Source organism: Lontra canadensis, unplaced genomic scaffold (genome assembly GCF_010015895.1).
Source record: "Lontra canadensis isolate GAN:19392208 unplaced genomic scaffold, GSC_riverotter_1.0 scaffold25, whole genome shotgun sequence".
Taxonomy (NCBI): domain Eukaryota; kingdom Metazoa; phylum Chordata; class Mammalia; order Carnivora; family Mustelidae; genus Lontra; species Lontra canadensis.
In genome coordinates, this window is record NW_022631019.1 from 1218162 (window position 1) to 1234083 (window position 15922).

Sequence of the window (15922 nt, forward strand, 5' to 3'; positions counted from 1 at the left end):
GGTGCTGGCAGCAGGGCGGGTCTTGCCTGAGCGGCTCTGCCCAGCTGACACCAGGGCGGGGGCACCGCAGCCCCTGACGGCAAAGCTGGGCAGGTGGGAGGACCTGTGGGGCGTCTGGATATTGGGCTGAGCCAGGCTCTGGCCAGACTTTTTGGGGCCTCCTGGGCATCCATGCTGGGCTCTCCCTGCACCAGGAAGCAGGGGGCAGAGGGTCACCGGGCCAAGGGGCCAGGGAAGCCACACAAAGGGGGCCACAGTCTGCTGAGCTCTGCAGGGGTGTCGGCTGGGGAGATGCAGGTCAGACTGTGATGGGGCTGAGGGAGGGGGACCCTTGTGGGTGGCGGGGGTTCATGGGGAACCCCTGCTGGGCCAACCTGGCCTAGGGGCCCTGAGAATGGCTGCCACTGGGGGCAGAGACCTGGCTTGGCCCAAGCAGCCACAAACCCGTGGGGCTAGGGTTGATGCATGCGTGGCTCACCGGGGGCCTAGAAGGAAGGTGCAGGAGTGGCCACAGCCCCTGGCGGGAGCTGCAGCATCAAGGATGGGGCTGGCCGCCTCCTGAGGCTGGCTCCCAGGTGACTCAGCCGAGCCCCATCCACGTGCACGTGGGCGGCAGTCCTGCAGCGGCGGCTGTGGCTCAGGCCCACACCCTGCGGGAAAGGGCAGCGTGCAGCCCTCCAAGGGCCGGGGACAGGGCTCTGGGCTTGGGCGTACGGCCCCGTGACGGGGTCGGGTCCGAGCAGGAGTGTGTGTGGCCCCAAGCCCGAGAGCCCTTGAAGACCCTCCTGCGGCTGCTGCCTCCAGTCAGGAGCGTGGCCCAGCCTGGCCCGGCCCCCCGATCCATCTTGGGTGCAGTGGGGCTGCGGACACATAGGATGGCCTTCCCTGACAAGACGTGCTGGTGACAGGGCTGGCAAGGACATGGGGAGTCACGGGGACGGCCGCGGCCCACAGCCCACATACGATCAGGGGCTCCAGCAGTAAGCGGAGGGAAGACCCCGCTCGCGGCCACCCAGGGAGAGGCTCGTGGGGCCACTGTCTGAGAGCACCTGGCGCGGCCGGACGTCACCGTGGGCTCTATCTGGGCGCCCTGAGCGCCCGCTGGCCTGCCGGAGACGTGAGCGTGGATTTACATCTGTACACGTGTGTGTATAAAAGATTATTTCACAGTTAAATATATTCCAATACGCATGTCTCACTGGACAAAAGTCGCGTCTCCCAGCACGAACGTGGCAGCATCACAGAGACCCGACGGCACACGCTCGCGCCGGGGCACGCCTGGCCCCGGCTCCTGTCCCAGGTGCGCGACACGAACGCTCTGCTTGAACTCGGTTTCCCTGCTGCGGTCGGAGCACGTCCCTGACAAGCGCCGAGCAGAGCTGCCCAGCGGGGCTGGCGCCTCACTCGGCTGGGACCTCGTACTTGAAGATGACGCTGAAGAGCCGGCCGCCCAGCCGCTCGGCCAGCCAGGAGTTCTTGATGACGGCCAGCTTGAGGCTCTCACAGCGCAGGGCCGCGTGGTAGTTGGTGTGGACGGCGCGGCCCATGCCCTCTATCACCACCAGGTCCGCGCCTCGCTCCCGGACCAGCACGGCAAGTCCCTTGTCCAGGCGGCTGCGGGGAGGGAAGGGGCTGTGAGGGGGGGATGGCGGTGCCTTACCCCTGCACTGAGCTGTCCCCAGGGAGACGCCATGCCCTGTGTCCCTGAAGGGCAGTGACTGGCAGGGATGCCTGGGGAGCCCCCACCCCCTGGCCCTAACGCCGCTTCTCGCCGTGATGAAATCCCCTTTCCTGGTTGACAGCAGCCCCGGAAAGGGAGGAGGTCGGCCCTGAGAATTGTTCTGGCCCCAGCCGGCTCCTGGTGCCCGGTTCTCCTGCTCTAGGATCCCCAGGGCCTGAAACACCAGTGCAGCGACCCGGTCATCAGCGCCAAGGGGCCTCGGGGGCGTCTGCCTCTCTCGCCAGACGGGGCCCACCCGACCCACGGTGCAGCCAGGGGTCCTGAGCCCATCCGCCCGGGGCCCCACTGGGGCTGCTGCCTTCTGCGGCACACAGGGAGGCCAGGGATGGGTACAGAGGTGCCTCGGGGTACCTGAGGTCCAGACACGGGGAGCTGGAGCCCGTCTGTGTCAGCAGCAGCCTCTCCTCCCTGAGCGCCGAGCTGCAGAGCACAGGGACTGGTCAGCACCCCTCCCGCTGGGCCCCCACCTCTCCACGCAGACCCCGGGCTCCTGGCTACTTACTGGACGACGGGGTCCATGGCCGCGATGCGCTCGGCCACGATGAGGGACTCGCAGTAGGTGACGTCGTTCAAGGCAGGTCCCGAGTTGCACGCCAGGATGACCTGCGGCGGGATGCCCCGAGCTCTGTAGGGACCTCAGCCGCCGCCCGGCGCCGAGCCAGCGCTTGTCTGCCCACCCACCGGGGCTGCCGGCTGAGCGGCGCGACCCCAACGACCTCTCACTGCTCGCTGGCCTCCAGGAGGGCCGGCTCCTGGGTCGGGACGAAGACGGCCCCAGAACACTGTGGTCGGGCTGACCCAAGGTCCGTGGTGCGAGGAGCCTCACCCGAACCTACCTGCCCCACAGAGGCCACGACGGCGCCAACCCCACTGCGAGTGGAGGGCCCAGGGCAGGGGTCCCGCCGCGGCCTGGACGCTCACCTCCGTCCCTCTAGAGAGAAGCTCCCTGACAAAGGGGAAGACTCCCAAAATGACGTCTATTCCACTGTTATCTGCGAAAATTAAGGCACATTTGTGAGGGGGCCCCTGTAAGACAAAACCAGGACGTTCAGTTGGGAACAGGCGCGTCCAAGCGTTGCAGACACCTCCGTACTCCACGTTCCCCGCGGGCCGAGGCCGAGGGCTGCTGGCTCCCGCAGGCGCTGGGGTGCGGGGGGGCGGGACGCGCCTGCGGCTCCTCCAGAACTGTGTCCCCAACGACCTCTGAGCCGCGGCCACCGACCTAACCAGCAGAGCCTGCAGGGGGCAGTGGCTGGGGAAGCGGGGCCGCGGCTCCGGGGGGCCCTCGGTGCACCGCCCTGGAGTGGCCCCGTGCCACCTCCTGTGCCCACCCCCCTCCCCTGGGGCCTCGAGAACACGGCCTGGCCCTGGGGCACAGGCGGGGGCGGTGGTGTGTACCTTCAGCCTCTGAAGCCACTTGCTGTAGGAGTCCACGAGCCACGGCCGCTCTGTGGGACACGGAGCCAATCAGCCGCCCCAGCCCCGGCAGGCCCGCTCCCCTCCCGCAGCTGTGCCCTCGCGACTTCCCTCCCCTGCAGGGCAAAGTCCCAGCGCAGGACGGGAGCCCCCTACCTTGCAGCTTCATCTTCGCCTCCTCGAAGCCGAACTGGGGGTCAGATTCGAGAACGCTGCACGGGGGAGAAAACAAGTCACAAAAACCCCAACCTCAGCTTCCGCCATTCACTGTGGAGCCCACACGGGCTGAGCCCGCTAGGATCCGGAGTGCGCAAGCCTCACAGGCCCCGGAGCCGTGGCGGTCTGGATGAGCCCACTCCAGGACACGGGGCTTGGTGGGGAGCTGGGGGCGGAGTGAGGGGTGAGAATCCCGAGTGTGTGGCAGCTTCCGGCAAGGCGCTGGGTCAGCCTCAGCCTCGCCTGGCACACGCCCCAACATGCCACTCAAAGGGACAGCCAGTGACAAGGGTAAAGAAGGCACGAGGGCTCTTCTCAACATAGACCCAGCGAGGGCAAGGACAGGACACCAGGCAGAAGACAAGCATCCAGCAAGGGGGAGAGGCTCAGGGCTGGGCTGGGGGTGCCACGCCCTCAGGGCCCCTGGGCCACCTGCTCCCACCCGCGTCTGCGAGCTCCTTCGAAAAGCACCTCCATCTCCCAGTTTCAACAGTTAAGTATGGTTTGATTCCCACCGTAACATGCAAAGCCCAGATCTGGGTTTCTGCGTCTGAAAACATCATGCCCCAAACCCACAGCCCAGCCCTCCACGTGCCTGCTCTGAACAGGCTCGGGGCAGCCAGGAAGGAGAGAAGCCACCCACTCCTGGGGCCAGGGCACCGGGACCCCATCCCCCCATTGCCACCTCCTCGGGGACTGAGCTGGGGCAGTGCATATGGCCGAGGGGGACAGGACGGGCCGCGGCCCTGAGCCCGAGACGGAGTGAGCAGGCAGGGGCAGGGCTGAAGCGTGGAGGGGCCATGAAGGCAGCGGCACCTACTCAGAGACGGCTTTCGCTCCCCAGTCGAAGACGTTCCCCGCCAGCAACCCCTTCACCAGGGCCAGCTGCCTCTCCTCCCAGCCCAAGGCGTCCAGACAGCGGATCACCCTCGGGAAACACTTTAGCGCGACTCCATTTTCCTTCTGCTTGACCTGCGGGGAGAGGCGAGTCGCTGGTCGGCGTGAAGGCCCGGCCCTGCCTCCCTTAGGCCCTCGGCGGAGCAGGCAGAGGCAGGGCGCCCTGCTGCGCACGTCCCCACGAGGCCGCCCTGAGGGGATGGACGCCCAGCACGCTGTCACAGGCGCTCCAGCAAACCCGGATGCTGACACCGACTGACGGACAATAGCGCGGCCGCGGGGACACTCAGACACGGCCGCGGGGACACGCAGACACGGCCGCGGGGCACACGCAGACACGGCCGCGGGGACACGCAGACACGGCCGCGGGGACCCCAAGCAGAGACGGCCGCGGGCGCGCACACACTCACGGCCGCGGGGCACACTCAGACACGGCCGCGGGCGCACACTCAGACACGGCCGCGGGGCACACTCAGGCACGGCCGCGGGGAGCTTGTGCTGTGGCCCCAGGCAGGGCAGAGATGGGCCACGGTGGGAGAATCAGACCCTCGCAGGCGCCCCACGCCCTATCCCCAGACACTCTGTCTGAGGGCAGGGGAGGCAGGAGGCAGGGTATGCGGCACTGGCTCGGAGCCCTGGCCGCCATCCCCGGGCACACGGCCTCCTGGGCACAACAGTCCGAGGAGGAGGGTGGTACCTCTCGGCCGGCTGGTGGGCTCGGGGGGCTTGTCACCTGTGAGAGCAGGACTGGTGTCCACAAACGCCAACCCTAAGGCCGGACGCCGACCCCACCAGGCCAGAGACAGGTACCGCCCACTGAGAGACCACCCGCGCTCGCACCAGGCAGGCCAGGCCGTGCCCCAGCCCCCTGCCCCCTGCGCCCCCCTCACAGGCACCAACCCCGCGCAAGGAGGCGGCACTCACTTTGGAGTAGGGGTCTGGGAAGTTGAACTCGTTCAAACAGTGCTCCCTCGTGTCCAAAAGGCTGCGCACGGTTAGGGTCCCGTAGGCGCTGGGGAAGAGGCGGAAGAAGGCAGCTCAGGGGGTCGACCGCCAAGCACACGCCCCCCCGCCCCCCCGGCCCCTGGAGGGTGTCCTCGCGGCAGAGTGGCCACGGAGCAGGTGCGCGGGGAGGCCAGGCAGAGGCACACAGCGCCCAGGGCGGCTATTGGGAGCCCAGCGCGGACACTCACAACGGCTGATGCCGCAGCGTCTGCAGTTTGCCCCAGTACTTTTGCCGGAACTTCTCGGCCCTCTCGGCCGCGTCCGCTGAGCCTGGCTGGCTGGCCACGGCACGCTTCACCACCTGCCGGGCACAGGCCGCTTAGCAAGGCCCCGGCCTCCGCGCAGCCAGGGCCGTGGTCTGAGCATGTCCACACACACAGGCCCACGGCCGCTGGCGATCGGGGTCCCGGGCTCTCCCCTGTGGGGTGGGAATGGGGTCACTGCCGGCCCCCACCCGGGGCTCAGAGCCACATTGGCCAGGACGAGCTCCTGTGGCACCGGGGGCGGGGGGGAGAGGGGGACAGGTGGCCTGGGACCATCCTCGGAGACCATGGCGAGGTCCCGGCCTGGAGGCCCCTCACTCAGAGGACAGAGCCTGGAGGTCTACGAGGACTGAAGAGAGACACACGTTTGCAGGGGCCTGGAAGGCCCGAGAAGCAACCCACCGGGGCCTGGAGTCGCACCGCCGTGGCCCCCAACCCCACGTCAACCGCGTGCCTCCGCCCAAACACATGACCAGCGCGGCGACCTGGCACAGTCCCAGGTGTGGACCCACGAAGCCCTTGGGGTCGCACTTACACCCAAGGAACAGGAATCAACCCTCAAAGTCCGACACAGACCCCACGGCCACTGAGCAACCCCCCCACAACTGTCGCTTGCTCCTCGGGAGCCCCACAGTGTCCAGAGACGCCCGTCTCTCGTCCCCGGGGGCTCCCGGCCCGCCCCAAGCCCTCACCCCATCCAGGGCCTCCTCGAAGCAGGTGAGCCAGTACTTGCGGGCTGGCGCGTCGTCCGTCAGGTCGACCGTGTCAGGCACGTAGGAAGAAGGGTCCAGAAGGAGGGGCAGGTTGACCAGCGGCCGCTCCAGCCGGTCCATCTCCAGCAAGTCAAACTGGGAGGGCGAGAGGCGACATGTGCGTCAGCCGGGCGGTTCTGGAAGACCGAGACCCCTCGTGCCAGTCTGAGAAGCAGCTCCTTGTGGGGAGCGGACAAGGACGGGGTGGACAGGCCCCTTCTTCCCGGGCCCCGCCCGCCCACCTTGCAGCCCTTCCCGGCCTCGGTGCCCAGAACCAGGCTCCCCAGATCCTGAGTCCGCCCAACCCCACAGAGGCCACCTCCCTCCCAGTGACTCTGCTGGTGCTCCTGCCATGGGGTGGCCCCGTGGCCGGGGACGCCTGCACCAGCCTGTGCTGCTCTCCCCACACGTGCGGGCTGCACTTCTGGCCCCGTCTCTGCTGCTCCAGCTCCCACGGGCGTGGTCCCCTCTCTGCCTAGTCGGCCCTCGTTCCGTGACTCCCGTGGTACCGTGCCCACAGCAAGGCCACGGGGACCCCGTGGGGCAGGCAGTCCAGGCTCCCACATTGGCTCCTTTCTCTCCACAGCATGGGTGCCCACCACACTTGCCGTCCGGAAGCAACTCCCTGGCTACGCCGAGGGGCAGGACCCCTTCCCGCCCGACGTGCTACCTGGGACCACCAGCCAAAAGCACATGCTCCGGTCATTTCAGCAGGAGCCGTCCCTCGGCCACCGGGTGCTTTCAAGTTTTCTGTTGTTCAGACGAGGCTGCTGTCACACTAGCCCTGGTCCCCGGAGATGTGCTCGCACCTCACTGGGCACGAGCCTGGCAGCCCTCTTCCTGCTTGTGGCCGTGCACCTGACTCAGCTCTTGTCTGCCGGTGGCCCGACCGGCAAGCTGGGAGGGCAAAAGGCAGGCATGCTCTGGGCTGTGGTGCCTGCACCTGGGGACACCCTGGCTCTCAGGGTGCCCAAATGACCGGGCGCTCAGCCAGGAAACGGCTGGTGCATTTCCACGCGATGAAAGAAAGTGGACGGTCGCCCATCTCTGGGGCCTGGCCCGGTGTTCAGGGGCACCCCGCCCGGCCGACAAGCAGTTCAAACCTCAGCTTTGCCTTATGTAGGCTCTGCACGCCCGTGCGTGGTGGGAGCCTCTGACGCCCAGAGACCCAGCAGGACGGGCGCGTGCGGCGCAGAGCAAGCCGGCACACACGCCAGTTCCGACACTCGCCCTCCTCGCTCGCGTATCCGTTCGGCTTTGCGATCCCTGAGGCAGGAATCCACGTCGCGCCTCCACAGATCAGAAGTGGGGATCAAAGATGCGGAGACCCTGCACGTGCCACCTACTTGCACGGCCGGGCCCGGCGCGCGGGGTCCTGGGCGGGGTTCTCGTAGGAAGTCATGATCAGACCCCGTGTTCTTGCGGTGCTTACGCCGACTTGTGAGAGAACCTGCGTCTACAACTGAAAACCAGCTTTGCATCCGAAAAGCCAGCAGGCTGGTCCTGAAGGAGGCAATCGGACCCGTGTGCCCAGACTGGCCGCCTGGACTCGTCCAGCTGGTTCTCCAGCCCGGTGCCCGTGCTCTGCCAAGTGCTCAGAGACTTACAAGAGTGACATGCCAGTTGGGGGGACGTCCTCAGTAAGCCTGTGAGTTCCCCAGTATGGGCCACGGTGGCAGCGTCCTGTGTCCGGCTGACACTGGTCCTGGTGGGAGACCCTCTGTGCCCACTCAGCAGGACGGAGAAGCCCCTGCCCAGTCACACAGGTGTCTCCCCAGCTGGGGGTCGAGCAATGGGTAGGAAACTTCCCAGGGCAAGAGACTCTGTGCCTCCGTCCGGTTTGAAACCATCAGGGACAGAATGTGGTCTTAGGGGAGGGGCCCGGGTTGGTGCCGACCCCAGTTCTGCTGTCAGTGGCTCCACGGTCCCGCGGAAGCACACACTGTATTCTCCCTGCAAACAGGGGCCTGGACTGCACGGTCTTGGGGCTCCCGCGGAACTTTTGGAAAACACAGAAATGCTGGGGCCTGAGGAAGGAAGCCAGCACCCCTGTTCTTATCGTCCTGATGTCCATGGTCGGTCAGTGGCCAGTCTGCCCCAGGACAGGGGGTCTCGGAACCTGACCCCACCAAGGACCCCGCACTTACGGTGCCGCTCCTGGCCCTCTGTGTCGGGCAGAGCTCTGGGGACGAGCTCATCAGCCCGGAGCTGCCTGCGTAGTTCTCTCCCCAGCTGTACTGGTTAGGGTCTGGACAGGAGAAAACCAGGGGTCACCCCAGGGGTACCACTCTGCACCCACACCCCAGCACGGCCTGACCGCCACAGAAGATCCCCACAATACCAAGGGAGCCTGGGGCTGTGGCACCGTGGTCTCTCTCGCTAGTACGAACCCTTGTATGATTACTTGGACCTTTGCAAGCGTCTTAAAGCAGCCTGCCCGCCCTCCCCATCACACCCTACAAGTGGACTTCAAGGGGCCGGCCGCCAAGGCACGTTCCTCGCCTCGTCGCGCACAGACGACCCCTCGGAAGGAGGAAGGGCTGCTGCTGAGGGCCAGCCCCTGCCCCCGCCCGGCCCAGCGAGACCGCCACGTGGGTGCTGGACTCCAGAGGGAGAGCGAAGGCAGTGGTCCGGCACCTCCCGGGGAGAGGGACCCGCTTGCACAGCCTCCACCGCTTCCTGCTCCCCACGTGCCCTGCGCGGCCGGGACGCGACGTCACCGCGGCCGCCGGACTCACTGTCTTGTTCTGCTCCTTTAAGAAACGCTCCGATGGCTCCCAGGTAGCCCTCGTGTCTCAGGAACAGCGCCTGGACCGCCCCCTGCCACAGCAAGACCCCGCCTGAGCTGCCTCACCGCCGCAGGGGGAGTGTGGGCAGCTCTGAACCGACCCGCCGCCCGCTGTCCGCCTCCCTATGGGGCAGAGGCTTCCCGAAAAGTCCGCGACGCACTCGTCCACGAAACCACTTTCAGGCCGAAGTTAAAAGCTTGGCATTTGGAGAAATCAGAGAGTGACCAGCTTCTTCCCCAAAATGAACACCCACCCAGGCACCCCGCTCGCAGGCCCAGCCCACAGGGTCCCGGGGAATGAAGGACGTCTCCGAGCTCAGCTTGTTCACGGGGGAGACGGCACCCGCGTGCCCACCGCTGCCGCCGCGACCAACTCTGAGACGGCCACGGTGCCCGGCGCTGGAGCCCGCCAGGGCAAAGAGGCAGGGGCCCGGGAAAAGCCTGCCCTGGGCCCCCCGCCCTTTGGTCGACAGGTTCTGAGGACACGGAGGGCTGGCGCCAGAGCATCGGGGAGGGCGGGAGGGCGAGCTAGTGAGCATCGGGGAGGGCGGGAGGGGCGGCAGCTCCAGGGGCCCGCGGGGGTCACCTTGGAGAAGAAGTTGATGCTGTAGGTGATGGTGCGCATGGTGACGGGGTGGCCGCGGATGAAGAAGCCGCCAAAATACACCCTGTCGAGGGCGTGCAGCCTGGCGTGGAGGCAGGCGAGCTGCCCGATGTCGTTGCTGATCATGTGCAGCAGGCTCTTGGCCATGTCCTCCTTGGAGAACTCTGGGGGGGGCACAGGCGGGCGCTGCTGGGCGGGGCCAGGCCGCGAGGGGCCGGCGGCACGCAGAGGGCGTCGCAGGGAGCGGGTACCTCTGTCGGCCATGGCTGACTTCCCGAAGCTGCTGGCGATGAGGCTGCCTCCCAGCCCCAGGGTCCGGTGGGCCCCGCCGTAGATGTCCTGCACCAGCATGTCCACGTTCCTGTGCTGGCCCTTGGAGGCCAAGTGCAGCAGCTCGTCGAACTTCTGCGGGGACGGGGCAGAAGGGGGGCTGCGGGACTGCCGCGTTGCCACAGCCCGCGGGGCGGCACGCGGCCGGCCAGGAGGCCCTCCTGAGTCCGGGGAGGGCTCAAGCCGAGCGTCGGAGAGGCGGTCCGGGCCCCGCCGGCCGCCCACTGGCCCGGGCGACCCGGGCAGCGCGGAGGGCCATCCTGCAGCGACCGGGAACCACGGCCAGGGCGAGGACCGGGTCCCTGGCCGGTCCCCCAGCCGCCGGCTCGGAGCTGCCACCCCTCCTGAGATGGTCCGGGACCAGGACCCGGAGCAGAGCCCGCGGCGCCTCCCTCTGGCCCCTGCAGTACCTTCGTTTTGGTGAGCAGAGCCCCAAGTCCCCAGAAGGTGCCGCCCCCGATGGAGCTGCCGCCGACCCACGCGAATCTGTCCTCGGCCTCCACCTGCACGCGCAGCGCAGCAGGCCGGTCAGCGGGGCCCGGCCCCACCCGGCGGCTCACGGGGCGCGCGGGCTCGGGGCGGCCCGGACACGGGCAACTCCGTTCCTGAGGGCCGCGCCCCCGGCAGCCCACGCTGGCCCCGCAGCTGCACCCGGCCGGCCCCGGCAGACGGCGACCCTGCCCGGCCGCCCCAAGCGTGACCCCCCAGCGTGCGTCACCTTCACGATGGAGACTCCAGAACCGATGTTGACCAGCAGATACGGGAAGATGTTGGGATGATTGGTCTGGAATCGGAACTCGGGGTCGGAATCTTTCTGATACACAAAGGCCTCATGGGGGATGTTCTTCAGCACGAAGTTGCAGCCTTTTATCAAGCATGTCATCACGTCCTCCTTGTCCACTCTGCAAGGGACAGAGCCTGGACGCTGTAGCGCCTCTGCGGTGCGCTCGGGCGGGGCCGGCCCCGGGCTCCCTCCCTCCGGGGCTCCCTCCCGGCCGCGCTCAGCCGCCCACTTGCGAGGGACGCGTGGCTCCCAGGCGCACCGGGCACAACTCAGACCGGCCCCTTCCCCTCTGCCCTGCAAATGGCTTCGGACGGGCCAGCCGCACGCACCCGAAGACCCGGAACTCTGCTGCGTGCGTGGCCCCAGCCTCACTCCCCACGTGGCAAAGACGTCAGGGACCTCTGCGCCGGCAGGACGGGGAGCGCAGGAGCAGGCAGGAGCAGGGCCCCCTTCTCTCCTCAGCCGCCAGGCCGTCCTAGGCTTCAGCCACCAGAAGCCTGATGCCAGCCCAGCTCACACCCTAGCCCCTTCAGAGCCCGACCCGAGACCCAAGGCCAGCGGCCCCTGCGCTCCCCCAGGCCCTGCGGCCCCACCAACCTCAGCTGCAGCTTTTCTTCGATGAGGTCCTTGAACCTGTAGGCCCCGCCCCCGGTGGCCTGGATGACCTTGGTCTCTGTGCTGACGAGGTGGTCTTTGATGAAGTCCAGGCAGGCTTCGATGTAGGTGTTCTCGAACTTGACGAAATGCAGCCGGGCGGTGACTTCCTCCTGCACAGAGACCTCGTAGGGCGGCTCGTGGTCCTGCTCTGCGTCCTGCGGGTAGAGGGCAGGGGTCTGGGTGCGCGTGCCGCCCTCGGGGAGGGAAGGACGTGGACATGAGGGCCCTGAAAGGCACAGCTCCCCGGGGAGTTCAGGTGGGAGGGCGGGGAGGGAGCAGGTGCCCTGCGGGGGTCCCTGGCGGAAGGGGGGCCGAGCGAGGGAGCAGGGAGGGATTTTCAGGAAGCTAAGCCGATGGGGTGAGCGGTGGGGGCCGGGGGCCAGGAGAGCACGAGAGCACCGCGTGGCGGGGGCACCGCGTCGCCTGCCCACCCAGCCCGCCAGGCGGCTCACCTTGCCCGAGTAGTCGAAGGACCGCACTCTGGCCACTTTGTGCTGCACGGTGGAGTAGTAGGCCAGCTTGGTCAGCGAGCCCCCTGGCAGGGGAGACACAGACGGGCAAAGTCAGGAGCCGGACGGGAGGGCCCGAGGCTCTTCCGCGCACGGTCTCTGCCACACTGTCCTGTGCGTGAGGCACTTGGTGTAACTTGAGCCCAAAACTCTGCAGGGCCCCTGGCAGAGGAAGGGCATCGACTGGGAGACCCAGGCACTCCGCTGTCTTTGAGACCACACCAGGCCTGAGCCTGTCCACCTCCCCTCCGCATCCAGTCCTGGGGGGGAAGGAAAGCGTCCTGTCTCCGGGAAGCCTCAGCGATCATGAGTGGTTCAGAAAAATTCCATTTCAGACTCTGATCGTGAAAATGACCCGACAGAGGAGGCTGGCGAGTACACAGCTTTCACTGACCGGCATCCAGCCGGCCGTGATGGCACGGGGAAGCAATAAAAGAAGTATTTCCCCAGAGCGGACGGGCAGAGGAGGGGGCTGCTTTCACCAGCGCACCCTCTCACGGCTCTGGGCCAGAGGCCACACGGGGGGCAGCAGCGTCTCCTCCTCCCAGCCAGCCTTGTGAACACCCTGAGGAGCCCAGCATCGGGAAGCAGAAGAGGCTTTATTCGCCTGAAACACGTTTCAGGGCCACTTAAAAAGCCGTCCTGGGCGGTCACTTCCGAGTGTGTGGAGTGAGGCGGCCAGCGGATCCGTGCACGACAGCCGGTGATGACGAGGAGGAGGAGGGGCGGGAGGCTCGGGGCCGAGAGCCGCTTTGAAACCTGCCCGGTTCCCTGGGCTGGCCCAGGTGAGGCCGAGCCCTATGTGAGGCGGAGGCTGAGGCTCATCTCTGACCGGTGCTTTGTGACACGATCCCGAGGGAACATACAAGAAACACGCAAGGCGGGAAGCATCTGAGGGCTAAGCTGGTCCAGGGACAGGAAACCCAGTCAAGAGCGCGCGCTCGGAGCCTGCCACAGTGTGGACGGGCCTGCGGGGATGGCGGTGACCTGCCCTTGGCGGGCCCTGTTCAGGCCACCCCGGCACAGGCACAGGCTTACCCTCATCCCTAGGCCGTGAGCTTTAGCGGGAGAACTTGGTCTTAAGCCTCCTTATCCGTCCTCCCTGCCCCCAATCCCCGCCTGGCCAGAGCGTCCTCCACTCTGAATTAACGGTTTCCTAAAAAGGCCAGCAACGCAAAGGGATGAAGATACACTTTGAGAGACTTTCCAAAAAGCGACCCTACGCGAGCCCCCCTCACCTGCTGCGGAAACCCAGTTTCAGGCTGTGTGTTCTCTGGATGCGCTTTAAATCCAAGCAAACATGAGTGCTGGGGTTTGGGGGGAGGGAAGTCAGGTCTGTGTGCCCCACGCCACGCGCCCCCCATGGGGCAATGCCCAGCAGCCCGGACACGTGTCTCCACACCCCCTGGGGAGGGAAGAGTCAGGGGTCTGTGAGGTGAGCGTGAACGTGTGGAGCAGGGCCGTCAGCCTGGTTGGACTGAGCTCATGGAGCAGAACAGGGGCAGGGGCAGGCAGAGCCGGAGAGCTCGGATGCCCTGGATTTAGTGAGCGCCAACCCAGCTCCCAGCCACAGGTCGTGGCACGTCAAGCCTAAGAGGGGCAGTGCATGCAGCCCTGTGCTCACTGGCGGGCACTGCAGCCTCCCCAGTCCAGGGCCAGGAGCACCGGACCGTGAGCGCAGCCTCCCTGTGTCCCTTCTCCAGCCCCCGAGCCAAGACCCCCGCACTCACCCAGACCTATGGGGCCTGACTCAGGGCCGTCCCCTCCTCTGCCTTCTTGGCCTGTCCTTCTATTTTGGGCAACAAGGGGCGCGGGACACCCCAATCTGTGTTGACAAAATGTCCCCAGTGCTTTCCAAGTGAGGAATCCACTTGGCTGACACGAGTGTCCGAGAGAGAGAAAGGCCGGCCGAGAACACAGAGCCGCCGAGCTCTGCTGGACCAAGAGGCCTGGGAGAGGCCAGGGGAAGCGGGAGAAGCCTGTTTTTAAAGCAGACTGTAGACGCGCACGGTGACTGGTGTACTCAGGGCTGAGGACCCACACCTGAGCGGTGACCTCCTACCAGCCCTGGGGATGCACTCGAGGTCTGTCCTTTGGAACAATGACTGTGTCCTTTAGAGAAACACAGACACGGGACCCAGACCCAGGGAATCTCCCAAGAGGGGAAATGAACACAGACACTAAAAATATCCCGAGTGTCCTCTGCCCAGGAGCCCCGCCTGGGCTGGCGCCAGAGGACACCTTCCTGGACTGCCCGAGTCCTATGGCTACAAGCTGCCCCTGGGGGCCACACAGAAGATCAAAGGTCAACCCTGCGGCCATCCAATTCTGGCTGCACCTCAGAAACGCTAAGTGCCGACTCGCTCCCAAGCAGCAGCACCCCAGCGTATGTGCCGGAAAACCGGGTGGGTGCCCGAGGGCTCACACCCGACGGCCTGGTCACCTGGAGGCACGGGCGGGTCTCCGAAGACACACAGAGCAGGGCCCTGAGGGGCCTCCTGGGAAGCCTGGCTGTGGAGGACCCCCCAAGCCGGGCCTCTAAGCTTCCCCTAGCCAGCCCAACATGCACCCGGGCACGACGTTTCATCAGGTCCCACGCTCCTCCTGTGCCGGGCTCCACATGGGCTCGTTTGCACACCTGCCACCAGGTCAGGGCCCCACAGCAGCGCCGCTCACCACCCCGGCAGTCTGCAGGCTGAGAACAGGGGATCCAGCCCCACCTCCCCACAGCTCCCACCTCCTGGAAGACGCCCTCCCCCACCCAAGTCCCAGACAGCAGAGCAACTCTTGGGAGCAGGGGGTGGCAAAAGCATCCCATGCACACGGCTCCAAAGGGCCGCCCAGGGCTGCCAGGACGCCCCAGCTCCCTCCAGGAGAGGAGCACACTTGCCCAGCTCCCACAGGTCGGCGTGTGACCAGTGGCTGGGACCGCGGGCAAGCGCCCACTCTTGGCTGCTGGCAGGCACAAGCCAGCTGAGGCCGCCGCAGGGATCTGAGCCTGGGCCCGCCCTGGCCTACTCTGGGTGTCCTCCGCAGCAGGACACAGCCTTCCATCCCTGGGTGGACCCGGGCGGGGCCGCCGAGCGCCACGCTACCCAGGAGCCATGCCCACCTGGCCGCTTACAGCCGGTGACCTGAAACAACTTCGTGTCGGCTGTGACAGGGGCGGCTGGGAGGTGTGGGGCGCCAGGGCGGGGTAAGGGTCTGGGGCTGGCCGGCGCAGGAAGGTAGGGCGGAGGCTGGGCGGGGCCCTGGGGCACCGCCGCGGGCCGCGCGGCACAGGGAGGCTTATGAAGGCCGCCAGCCAGGGCCCCCAGGTCCACGTCCAGGTCCTCCAAACTCCCGCCAAATGTCAGCCGTCCGGGAGCTGAGGCGGCCGCGGGAGGGCTCGGGCTGGGCCCGGGAGGGCAGCCCGCAGAGGACTCCCGCGCCCCAAGGCCTGGCCGCCGTCCACCCTCGGCGCGGCCCTAGACGGTGGGCCCCGGGCCCCTCTCGCCTGCCACACAGGCCCCGCCCGGCGCCAGACCCTACGGAGATGGACCACCGAGGGGCTGCCGGGCCGCCCGCCTCTCCGCACCGGACTACGACGCCCGGCGTGCCCCGCTGCGGCCGCGCAGCGCCTGCCGGGAGTGGTAGTCCCGCCGCCACGGCGAACGCGGGCGCCGGCGGGCTGCGGACTACAAGGTCCGAAAGGCTGTGCGCGCCGGCGGCCCGCGCCCCGCCCTTCGTCCTTGCCACCGCCCCCGGCCCGCCGGCTCCGCCACCGGCGCCCACGCCCGCTGCGCGCTGCCCGGCTCCCGGCGCCCTCCCGCGGCTACCAATGTCAATGGCGAAGCGCTTGGCGTTCTCCAGGTTGCGGAAGATCTCGTCGGGGGGCAGCGTGATGCTCTTGTCCAGGCTGTCCCCGCTGCTCCCGCTGCCGCTCGCTCCACACTCCGCCATTTTGAATGTGCCCGGCCA

The 15922-nt window shown here is 67.4% G+C and overlaps 1 protein-coding gene across 2 annotated transcripts; it reads right to left on the reverse strand.

Moving 5' to 3' along the window:
* Positions 1-1144: 1144 nt before the first annotated feature.
* Positions 1145-15922, reverse strand: PANK4 (pantothenate kinase 4 (inactive)). Of its 2 annotated transcripts, XM_032863199.1 has the most exons (19): positions 15781-15922; positions 11906-11988; positions 11394-11608; positions 10731-10914; positions 10423-10515; positions 9934-10087; positions 9665-9846; positions 9029-9110; positions 8438-8538; positions 6231-6386; positions 5464-5576; positions 5195-5282; positions 4194-4345; positions 3314-3369; positions 3140-3189; positions 2663-2767; positions 2244-2344; positions 2093-2161; positions 1145-1614 (listed from the first exon to the last, which is right to left on the reverse strand). In XM_032863199.1, the coding sequence occupies exons 1-19, from the start codon at positions 15902-15904 to the stop codon at positions 1401-1403; spliced, it is 2322 nt and encodes a 773-aa protein (XP_032719090.1). In that variant the 5' UTR covers positions 15905-15922; the 3' UTR covers positions 1145-1400. The 2 variants fall into 2 exon arrangements, with proteins under 2 accessions (XP_032719090.1, XP_032719089.1); XM_032863198.1 differs by lacking the exons at positions 8438-8538; positions 9029-9110 and having other exon boundaries at positions 15781-15916.